The sequence below is a fragment of the Clupea harengus genome, chromosome 18, assembly GCF_900700415.2.
Source record: "Clupea harengus chromosome 18, Ch_v2.0.2, whole genome shotgun sequence".
NCBI classification, from domain to species: domain Eukaryota; kingdom Metazoa; phylum Chordata; class Actinopteri; order Clupeiformes; family Clupeidae; genus Clupea; species Clupea harengus.
In genome coordinates, this window is record NC_045169.1 from 13,355,857 (window position 1) to 13,366,033 (window position 10,177).

At 44.7% G+C, this 10,177-nt stretch overlaps 1 protein-coding gene across 1 annotated transcript; it reads right to left on the minus strand.

Annotated features, from left to right (window-relative positions):
* Positions 1-7,942: 7,942 nt before the first annotated feature.
* On the minus strand, positions 7,943-10,079 carry LOC105904550 (myosin-7-like). The gene is made up of 5 exons (XM_031584847.2): positions 9,913-10,079; positions 9,718-9,822; positions 9,539-9,634; positions 9,302-9,433; positions 7,943-9,184 (listed from the first exon to the last, which is right to left on the minus strand). Exons 1-5 carry the CDS (start codon positions 10,075-10,077, stop codon positions 9,164-9,166), a joined length of 519 nt encoding a protein of 172 aa, XP_031440707.1. The 5' UTR covers positions 10,078-10,079; the 3' UTR covers positions 7,943-9,163.
* Between the last annotated feature and the right edge of the window lie 98 nt (positions 10,080-10,177).

A 10,177-nucleotide genomic window follows, 5' to 3' on the forward strand; every position in this document is an offset into this window, starting at 1 on the left:
TAAAAGGGTCACAGTAAATCAGCCAGTGTTCCTTTAAGGCACGAAGAGCTAGTTTTACTCTCCCTTTAGTAAAAGGGTGACAGTACATCAGCCAGTGTTCCTTTAAAGCACAAAGACCTAGTTTTACTCACCTTTTAGTAAAACACGTCTCTTTAACCAGCATCACTTTCCTCCATACACTCTGCCCAGTTTAAACACACCCTATCTGCCCAGGGTAACACACACACACTCTGCCCAGGGTAACACACATACACTCTGCCCAGGGTAACACACACACACACACACAATCACAAATCCTATGCCCAGGGTTACACACGCACACGCATTTGGCGCCTCCTAGTGGTCATCTGTAGCCCCTGAAAGTCTACCACAGTTTAGTGGCAAGAAGACTATATTCTATGCTACTACCACTCTAATACATCACTACTATCTATGTATGTACTGTACTGTGTGTGTGTGTGTGTGAATGTGTGTGTGTGTGTGTGTGTGTGTGTGTGTGTGGTGTGTGTAGGCTGTGTGATGTGTGTGTGTGTGTGTGTGTGTGTAGGTGTATGTATGTACTGTATGTACCACAGCCACCCAGGCTATGGAATATTCACATTGCTGCCGTCTGGTAGACGCTACCGGAGCATCCGAACACGGACTACCAGACTTACAAACAGCTTTTTCCCCCAGGCTGTAAGGTTTCGAATCAGCAACTTTGATCCACTGAACAGTCGCCATCACCATTTACTTTCTGCTCCCCCACTCATACAACCACACTTCCTACATATATTTGACTTTGACTTTGACTTGATGTATATATATATAACTTGAATACATATATATGTATGTGTGTGTGTGTGTGTGTGTATGTGTATGTGTATATACTGTATATGTATGTATGTATAAGGCCTTTGAAATGATCATTCTCCAAATTCTCCAGTTACAATAGATTTGAAACACATCAAATGTCAAGATTGTATCTCTTATCAATGTAATGCAATTTTATTAAAAATAAAAAAAAAGGATTTCCTTTCAAACAACGCATTGAATGAGACCGTGACCGTGGGTTCAAATACTTATTTGCCGCGATCAAATGCAAATCAATTCATAACTGTTATGAAATGCAGTTTTCTGGATGTTTTTGTTGATATTCTGTCTCTCACTGTTAAAATAGACATACCATTACAATTATAGATCATGCATTTCTTTGCAAGTGGGCAAACTTGCGAAATTGGCAGGGGTTCAAATACTTATTTTCCCCACTGTATATATTTCCATCATACGCTTACTGTTTTAGAAGCAACACTTTATATATACACGCACACTCACAAACACATGAAATAGTAAAATAATAAATTTAATATTACTTAGTTCTGATTTTGCGCCGAGACAGTGGTGTCCTTAGAGAAAGACAGAAACAGTATCATCGGCATAACAGTGATAGGAAAAACCATGAGAGCGGATGATGACCCAACGAGGTGGTGTAGATGGCAAAGAGAAGTGGTTCCATCACTGAGCCTTGGGGCACCCCTGTGGTGAGGCGTTGAGGTACAGACAGCTGACCTTGCCATGACACGTTGAACGAGCACCCAGTGAGGTACGATTCAAACCAGGAGTGCGCCTTACCAGAAATGCACATACTTGACAGTATGGACAGAAGGATGCGGTGGTTGACTGTATCAAACACAGCTGATAAGTGAAGCAGGACGCGAGCCGAGGATTGAGCTGCTGCTCAAGCTGTTTTTAAGGCCTCTGTCACAGACAACAGGGCTGTTTCGGTGTAGTGACCGCTTTTGAATCCAGACTGGTTTGGATCGAGGAGATTGTTCCTTGACAGGAACTCTGTGACCTGTTTGGAAGCTGCCCTCTCAATGGTTATAGATAGGAGCGTGAGAAGTGAGACCGATAGTTTTCCACCTGAGTGGGATCGAGAGACTGCTTCTTGAGCAGAGGCGTTACTCGAGCCACTTTGAATAGAGAAGGAAATGTTCCAGAATTAAATAAAGCATTAATCACCTGTGTGATTGCTGGTAAGACGGCAGGTGATATGGCTTGAAGGATGTTGGATGGGATGGGGTCCAGCGGTCATGTAGTAGGACGGCTACCTGTTAGGATTTAAAAGACCTCACTCTCAGTGAGAGAGTTGAAAGAAGGAAACAATGAGCCATTGACGGTTGTGCCCTTAGGGGGGGGGGGGGGGGGGGGGGGGGGGCAGTTGGTTGAATTGTTTCCCGATGGCTGCCACTTTCTCTGTAAAAAAGGAAGCAAAGGTATCAGCAGTGAGGTTGGTAGCTGGGGGAGGAAGAGGAGGGTAGAGCAGAGTTTTGAAGGTGGAGAATTGTGTCAGTTGCACGGTTGATCTTGTCATTGAAAAAAGTCTTCTTAGCAGCAGTGATGCTGGATGAGAAGGAGGCCAGCAGTGTCTGGTAGCTTGCAAGATCGTCCGGTGCTGCAGATTTGTGCCACTTTCTCTCAGCTGCTCTGAGATTAGAGCGCTGCGTTCGGAGGGTATCACTCAGCCATGAATGAGACTGGGTAGATCGAGCAGGTCTGGTGGAAAGTGAACACAAACTGTCCAGGCATGAGCTCAGAGTGGAGCAGAGAGATTCTGTGGTATCATTGGCACCTAGTGAGGAGAAAGTGGTTAAAGGTGGAAGAGCAGAAGAAGCCAGAGAGGAGAAGTGGGTGGGAGGGAGGTTGTGGAGATTGCGCCGGAACGAGACCATCAGAGGGGGGACAGAGGGTTGCTCAATGAGCCGAACATCGAAGCGAATGAATAAGTGGTCTGAGAGGTGCAGAGGGGTAACCATTAGGTTGTCCGTGGTGCAGTTCCGAGCAAGGATGAGGTCAAACTCTTTCCCTGCTTTGTGAGTTGGAAGAATGGGGACCTGTTGTAGGTTGAAAGAGTGAACCAGGGTACGAAAGTCAGCTGTGTTGGGATTGTCTAGGTGGATGTTCATGTTGCCAAGGATGGGCATTGGACACTCATGCTCAGGGATGGATGACAGCAGGGTGTCCAGCTCATGAACGAAGTCACCCAGTAGTACAACTGGGTGACCCCAGGTGAACAGTAGATGACGACCACATAAGATTTAACCGGAAACCGGAGCAGTTACCATAATTGCATGATATTCAAAGGAGGCATACTTGTTCGAAGGCAGCAGTGGAGTGAATTTCCAGTTGTCGGAAATTAGCAGGCCCGTCCTACCTCCACGACCAGATGGTCGGGAAGTATGAGAGAATGCATAGTTGGTGGAGAGTGCTGCCAGGGTAGCATTGTTGTCAGGTTTGATCTATGTCTCAGTGGGCCTCATTTATAAAACGTACTTACGCACAGATTTGATCATAGAGTGTTCGTGCGATCAAATCCACGTCTAAGTACAGATTTATAAAAACCGTCTTAGACGTAGAAAAGGACGTATCTCTACGTCTGGTTCTAGTTCGTGTGAGTACATTTCCTTGTGGCAATACTGGAGTACTGCAGGAATTCGGAACTCTCCGAGCGCCGACACGCAGTTTCATCATCATCATCGTCACCACCACCGTCACCATTAGGGCTAATGGTAAAAGGCCAAATGAATGTTTCGCTCAATAAAATCAATTAAACAATTTGAATAATTCATACATGAATGAAATTCACGTCTAATAGGTATTCATTTTAATTCCACACGTGTAAAACATTTCGCTCAATTTATAGCCTATAAAAAGCCTGATAGTGACTTAGTTTTCAGTAGGAGATATGGCTGCATTGGCGTTGTTAGAGGATATTATCCCTCTATGTCCGAAATGTATTACATGTCCATACAGTGCCCAGCAACAGCGGAATGTGAAAGAGGATTTTCTGCGTAAAACAGGGTTCCCAATGGCTTCTCACCCCGATTGCGCACACTCAGACAGCCTAGGAAGCCCACTTAAATACAGCACATGCCCGTGCGTGGTCGGTAGTGGAGCGCAGCATAGGCATGCTGAAGGGAAGGTGGCGTTGTTTGGATGCATCGGGAGGGAGACTGCTATATGACCCCGAAAAGGTTTGCCAGATCATCCTAGCCTGTTGTGTGTGTACACAACATCTGTCTAAGCCATGGCATAGAGCTAGGAGAAGACGAAATGCGCATGGACCAAGATGACCACCCTCCCATCCCAGCTGGCTGGAACACGCACATCACTGCACTGAGAAGACGGGAGCTGATTCACCAACTATACCAACAGTATAAGAATAAATGCACACATGTTCATTTTCTTCCCGAATGTTTTATTTAGGCACGTTTGTTCAAAGAACCCTCAATAGCGGACAGAGTTCGGCAACAACCTCACTAACAGACTCATTCAAGTCACTTTGTGAATGAGAAGAGGAAGCTGGTGATGGCCGACGAGGCCCTGATGCTGGTGCAGCAGGTGCTGCTGCCACAGATGCGGCTTCTGGTGCTGCTCGTGCCACAGGTGCGGCCGCTGGTGCTTCGGAGACGTGTCTTCTACCATGCCACATACTTTGCTTTACGCGACCCGACAGGCTTTCAAACAATGTTTTGGCCTGCATCTGCTCTTCCATCAGCAGAACGTCGATTTCAGCCTCACTATAATTCTTCGTTTTACATGTTTCTTTCTTGCTTGCCATTGTCACAGAGAGTTTGTGCATTGAGGATGCGCTCCGTTTGTGCATTGATAATATGCTAATTAGATTAAGTAGGGGCGTTTTGAGGGCGGAGATTCAGCTGCGCACAATTCCACGATCATTTGTGATTTATAAACGCAGGAATGGCGTACACGTGTTTTTTTGGGCGTACGTTCGTTTTCTGTGAATAACACTTACGACCATTTCAGAAAAACGTCTGAGATCAAATGTAGGATGGTTTCTACGCAACATTTTATAAATGAGGCCCAGTGAGAGCTAAGAGCCCTGGGGAGAGGTGGTTGGCATAACCTGAAATGATATCAGCTTTGTTGACTTTAGACTGACAGTTCCACAGACCAACAGAGAAGGTTATAGCAGATGAGGTTTGTTGAAGTGAGCGGCGGAGGTTACCCAGGTTGCACTGCCTTCTGCTGTGCTAAGACCTTCTGTGACAGCTAGTGACAACAGAGATGCTGTAGTGACACATGGCTATGGCAGATTCAACAGGTTTACCTTGTTCGTGGTCCTTGCTTCGGTGGACTTGCACAGGTAGACTTGCAGGCCTTTACCCCAAAAGGTCCTGCACAGGTAGACTTGCAGGTCTTTACCCAAAAAGGTCTTGCACAGGTAGACTTGCAGGCAGTGGCGGCTGGTGAATTTTTTTTGGGGGGGGGGGGGGGGGGGGGGGCCGCAGTTTGGGCGGCGCGGTTAAAATAGCACTCCACAATGAGAAGAAAAGAGGTTGAGTTAGAAATATAAAAAAAAAAAAAAAGAAGCTTTATTTCAAGAACACACAGTGCTCAACACTATCCAATAACAACCATCAACAAACTGTAACTTTGGGCATGAGAGGTTCAGAGCAGAATGGTTTCAGAGGTTTACAGAATAAAACAGGTTTAGAGCACAAGAGATTCAGAAAGAGATGTAACATTTTACATTGGGTGTTTGACAAGAGTAGGCCCCACTACTTGTAAAGAAATGTAGCCCTCCTCTCTTTCAAGTTGGCAAATCTCTCATTGGTTAGGGCGCAAAATTTTGCGCCCCAGGGTCGAACTTTCATCCGCCAATGAGAAGCTGTCCTTGCTCAAATGTATGAGAAAAGTATGAGAGCTCCCATTGACTTCTATTTGGCCGGCGCCCCACCAGGGCTTACGGTCCCCCACACACATTTAACGCGTTAACACAGTAAATTTCTTATTTTAACTGTTTGGTATATAATGTTTTTTTTACTTTTTATTTTTATTTTTCATCTTAAAATTTTAGGGGGGGGCGGCGCCCTTGCGCCCTGTATTGACGCACCGCCACCGCCACTCTTCACCCAAAAAGGTCTTCACGCGAAAAGGGCTGAACACAAGGGCTGACACTTCCGCTGACGCTTCAGCAACAGCCCTATGGAAATAGCATGCTCACTGATTGCATGACAGTACCAATAGTGTCTCAAATACACCTTTTTTTTTTTTACTAATCTGGATCTTTCACTGAAGAAAGAAGCAGTGTTTTTGTTTCCAAGGACATTGGGCATATTCTCAACTGGATTTAAATACAAATAAAATACTGGAATAAAATACATGCTGTCTGAAGTGATTACTTGTTAATTTATAAGATTTAGTCTTTAAAAGAAAAACAAACTTTTAATCGCAATTAATCTAGATTAATGAATTTCAAAATGTTATTGAGTCATTCCACGCCAAACGTGACAATTTAAGGAAAATTTCCCACTCGACCATCTCAGGTTTGGCTGAAAACATTCAAGGTTGTTCATACATTTCGTAATAGGTATAGTCCCAAATATTAGCTCTCTACTTCCAACAGTTTTGTCACAAAAAGATGTTTTAGGGAGAGGGGGTGCCTGTCGTTTTTTAGCAGCGTTTTCTGAAGAGCCATTTTAAAATTGCTATTACTAGAAAAGTATTGAAGCTAGCTCCTTCAAACTTTCTAGGCTTATAATCTAAAACCATTACTTAAAGATTATGGACTTCCAGGGATGTGGCTTGGGTATATCATAGTATTCGGGGTGCTTGAATTTGCATGAAAATTTTACTCTAAGCTTTGTTGCAGCATCTTTGAAGACCTGTGGAAAGCTCAATGTTAAAGCTTGATATTATACACAGACCTTCCTATGTATGCTCTGTATATTGTATTAAAAAACTGTACCAATGTGATGTGTGGTCTGGAAGATATTAAAGCTTGAAAATGAATGAAAACCCATTTTGTGCACTTTTTGGCATGCTATAGCAAAAAAATGACAGCATTTACCAACATGAAATAATTTTTTTGGAAAGATTATATATTTGTTCTTAACATATCAAAACATTTCTGATCGCATTTTCACTGTGTTCTTCAGGGTCTTCTCACCAACCAGCTCTTTGTGAAGGCTGAGAAGTGCAAATTGCATGTCTCCTCTGTCGCCTTCCTGGGGTTCATTGTCTCCGAGGACAACATTCAGATGGATCCGGCAAAGATCAGTGCTGTTGCAGAGTGGCCCAAAAACCTACAGCGCTTCCTGGGATTTGCACATTCTTAAAGACGTTTTATTAGAAATTACAGCACTGTTGCTGCTCCTCTGCATAATTTAACATCTTCCAAGATGAAGTTTTAGTGGTTCAGTAATTATGATGTGGGGAAAAGGTAGTTACTGGCTATAAAAGTGGCCCTGGAGGAATGGCGCGTCTGGGTCAGACAGGCAAATGTTAATAGTCATGTGCCGGACAGTTGCCCCCAGAACTGGTTGTTTATCCCTGTTATTCTGCATTCTCAGGTTATGCATTGGGCTCACACCTCCCGGGTTTCCTGCCACCCCGGGGTATGACAGACCCTCTTCGTCGCCAGGCAATGGTTCTAGTAGACATCAATGGAGAGAAAGGATGGAGAGAGAAGGGAATATGTGGCTGCCTGCACTGCGTGTGCGTGAAAAAAGGTCTCACAATGCCTCCCCCCAGTCTCCTGCGACCGCTCCCTGTGCCCCATCGTCCCTGGTCTGACATACTGTATCTCTGGACTTTGTCACTGGGTTACCTCCCTCTCAAGGTTACACTACCATTTTAACAGTCGACAGATTTTACAAGATGGTCCATTTCATTCCCACATGCAAACTACCTTCCGCCAAGGGGACTGCGGAGGCAGTTCTTTCCCAAGTTTTCTGGATTAATTGTTTCCCTAAAGATTTGGTGTCAGACCAGGGGACCTCAGTTCATTTCACAGTTCTGGAGGACTTTCTGTTCCCTCCTTGGCGCCACGGTCAGTCTCTCCTCCGGATATCATCCCCAGTCAAACGGCCAGGCGGAGCGGCTGAATCAGGAACTGGAGAACTGCCTACAGTGCCTTGTTTTCCCAGAATCCGGCGACCTGGAGCAAACATCTCATCTGGGTAGAATTTTCACACCCTACCCAGTTCATCTACCGGCTTTTCTCCATTTCAGTGTGTCTATGGCTACCAGCCTCCACTATTCCCCGCTCTAGAGATGGAGGTCAGCATCCCCTATGCCCAGAAGTTCATCCGCTGATGCCGCTGGATCTAAAGTGGGGACTGTGAGGTGCTCCTAAGAAGCTCAGCCCGGAGGAAGAATATGGCGGACCGAAGACGGACCCCCGCGCCCACTTACCAACCTGGCAATAGAGTTTGGCTGTCCACCCTTGACATCCCCCTATGTGTTGAGGCACGCAAGTTGACTCCCCGGTTTATTGGTCCTTTTCCCATCTCCAAGATCATCAACCCCGCTGCCGTGTGACACAGGCTTCCCAGATCAATGACGGTGCACACCACTTTCCGTGTGTCCCGTATCAAGCCTGTGAAGGAGAGCTCACCTCACGCCCTGCCCTTGTGTGTGTTCCTTGCCTTGTTGATTGTCTGCATTTGCTTTCACCTGTCCCTCATCATCTTGTGTATATAGTCTGTGTGTTCCTGTTTTCTCGTTGCCAGTTCGTCCTAGTTTCTCAGTGTCTCTAGCGTTCCAGCGATTTCCCCATGTTAATTGATTACCTAGTGTTGCCGACCTCTGCCTCTCCATCCGATTCCGCCTCCGGAACCTCGACCAAATCCCACACCGAACCCTGTCGTTGCCTGCCCCCTTTTTTATTTGCTTGCTTGTTTCTGGACTGCCTTCCTGTGTACCCAACTCTGATAGTAAAACGTTTTGTTTGTTCAAATCCCTCATATGTGATTCCTGTGATTGATATGCAGTTTAGGATGAAGCCCTTCTAGTTCAGTATGCAAAATATGATCTCTAGGTTGGACGTTAGCAGACCTTCTCTGATGTGTTAGAATTCTGATGTAGCTCAACAGCTAAATTAGTCTCACATAAGTACCAAGGACCGTGAGATCTGTTGAATGATTGTGAATGTGAAAACCGGTTGGTAAGAGGCAGTTTCCTATAGAAAAAAGCTACAGTCCAGTTATAAAGTCATAGAAACGTCAACCTCCTGACTAAAGTTTATGAATGAGCCATTAAAAAAAGACACAAAGAAATATTAAGTCAAATAAATCTTTATTAGGGAATATACATTGTTAGAGTAGTCACATTAACCAGGATTTTTAATCCAGATGAAAGTGACATGGATTCAGAGAGTTTATTCTGCAGCCTCTTTGCCCTTTAAAAAAGAACAAATAAAATGAATTAACTAGATGGCAAATAAAATTCAATGACACTTACATTTTCAAAGTTTATTCGTGAAATAATAATATTTCTTCATAAAACATTATCTCACCTTTCCGCCATCGCGGCCCTTGGCCCTGAGCTTGTTGACTTGGGTCTCAGCAATGTCAGCACGCTCCTCAGCCTCCTCCAGCTCATGCTGCACCTTCCTGCACTTGGACAGGTGAGTATTGGCCTGTTCCTCCTGTTGTATATGAAATTGAGTGCAATTAAAACAGAAAAAACGAAACAAGAGTCAATGTAAAGTAGCAAATATTTTCCTGTATAGCAAAGGCAGAAAAATACTCACAGCTTCCTCAGCCTGCCTCTTGTAGGCCTTGACCTTCAGCTGCAGCTTGTCAACCAGATCCTGCAGTCTGGTGACGTTCTTCTTGTCCTCCTCAGTCTAAAGAGAAAAAGTTTGTCAAGGACTGTCCTCCCCTCTTACATTTTACATGCAGTTCTAGAGAAAGAGGAGAGCTTTCTTACCTGGTAGGTGAGCTCCTTCACCCTCCTCTCGTATTTGCGGACTCCCTTGACAGCATCAACACCACGTCTCTGTTCACCCTCAACCTCACCTTCCAGTTCACGAACCTTAAAAAAATATTTCCATTTCAGATACTGACCCCTGTTTTACTATGATGAGTTAAACATATTCATTCAGAGTCATATTTTGTTACCTACCCTGGACTCCAGTTTCTGGAGCTGTTTCTTGCCACCCTTCATGGCCAGATTCTCTGCTTCATCCAGGCGGTGCTGCAGATCCTTGACCGTGACTTCCAGGTTCTTCTTCATCCTCTCCAGATGAGAACTGGTGTCCTGCTCCTTCTTCAGCTCCTCTGCCATCATGGCAGCCTATATGATGGAAAAGTGAATTTTTAAATAATAGAAATAACAGTACTTTTAAATATAATGCTCTGTTTCAGAAAAAAAACTTACATCAGTGATG

Excerpts from the sequence above, each read along its gene's own strand:
- LOC105904550 (XM_031584847.2), bottom strand. The coding sequence starts at position 10,077 with ATGATGGCAGAGGAGCTGAAGAAGGAGCAGGACACCAGTTCTCATCTG. Across the intron at positions 9,635-9,717 it reads TGAAGGAGCTCACCTACCAG|ACTGAGGAGGACAAGAAGAA; the intron begins GTAAGAAAGCTC and ends TTTTCTCTTTAG. Across the intron at positions 9,185-9,301 it reads AGGGCCGCGATGGCGGAAAG|GGCAAAGAGGCTGCAGAATA; the intron begins GTGAGATAATGT and ends TCTTTTTTAAAG.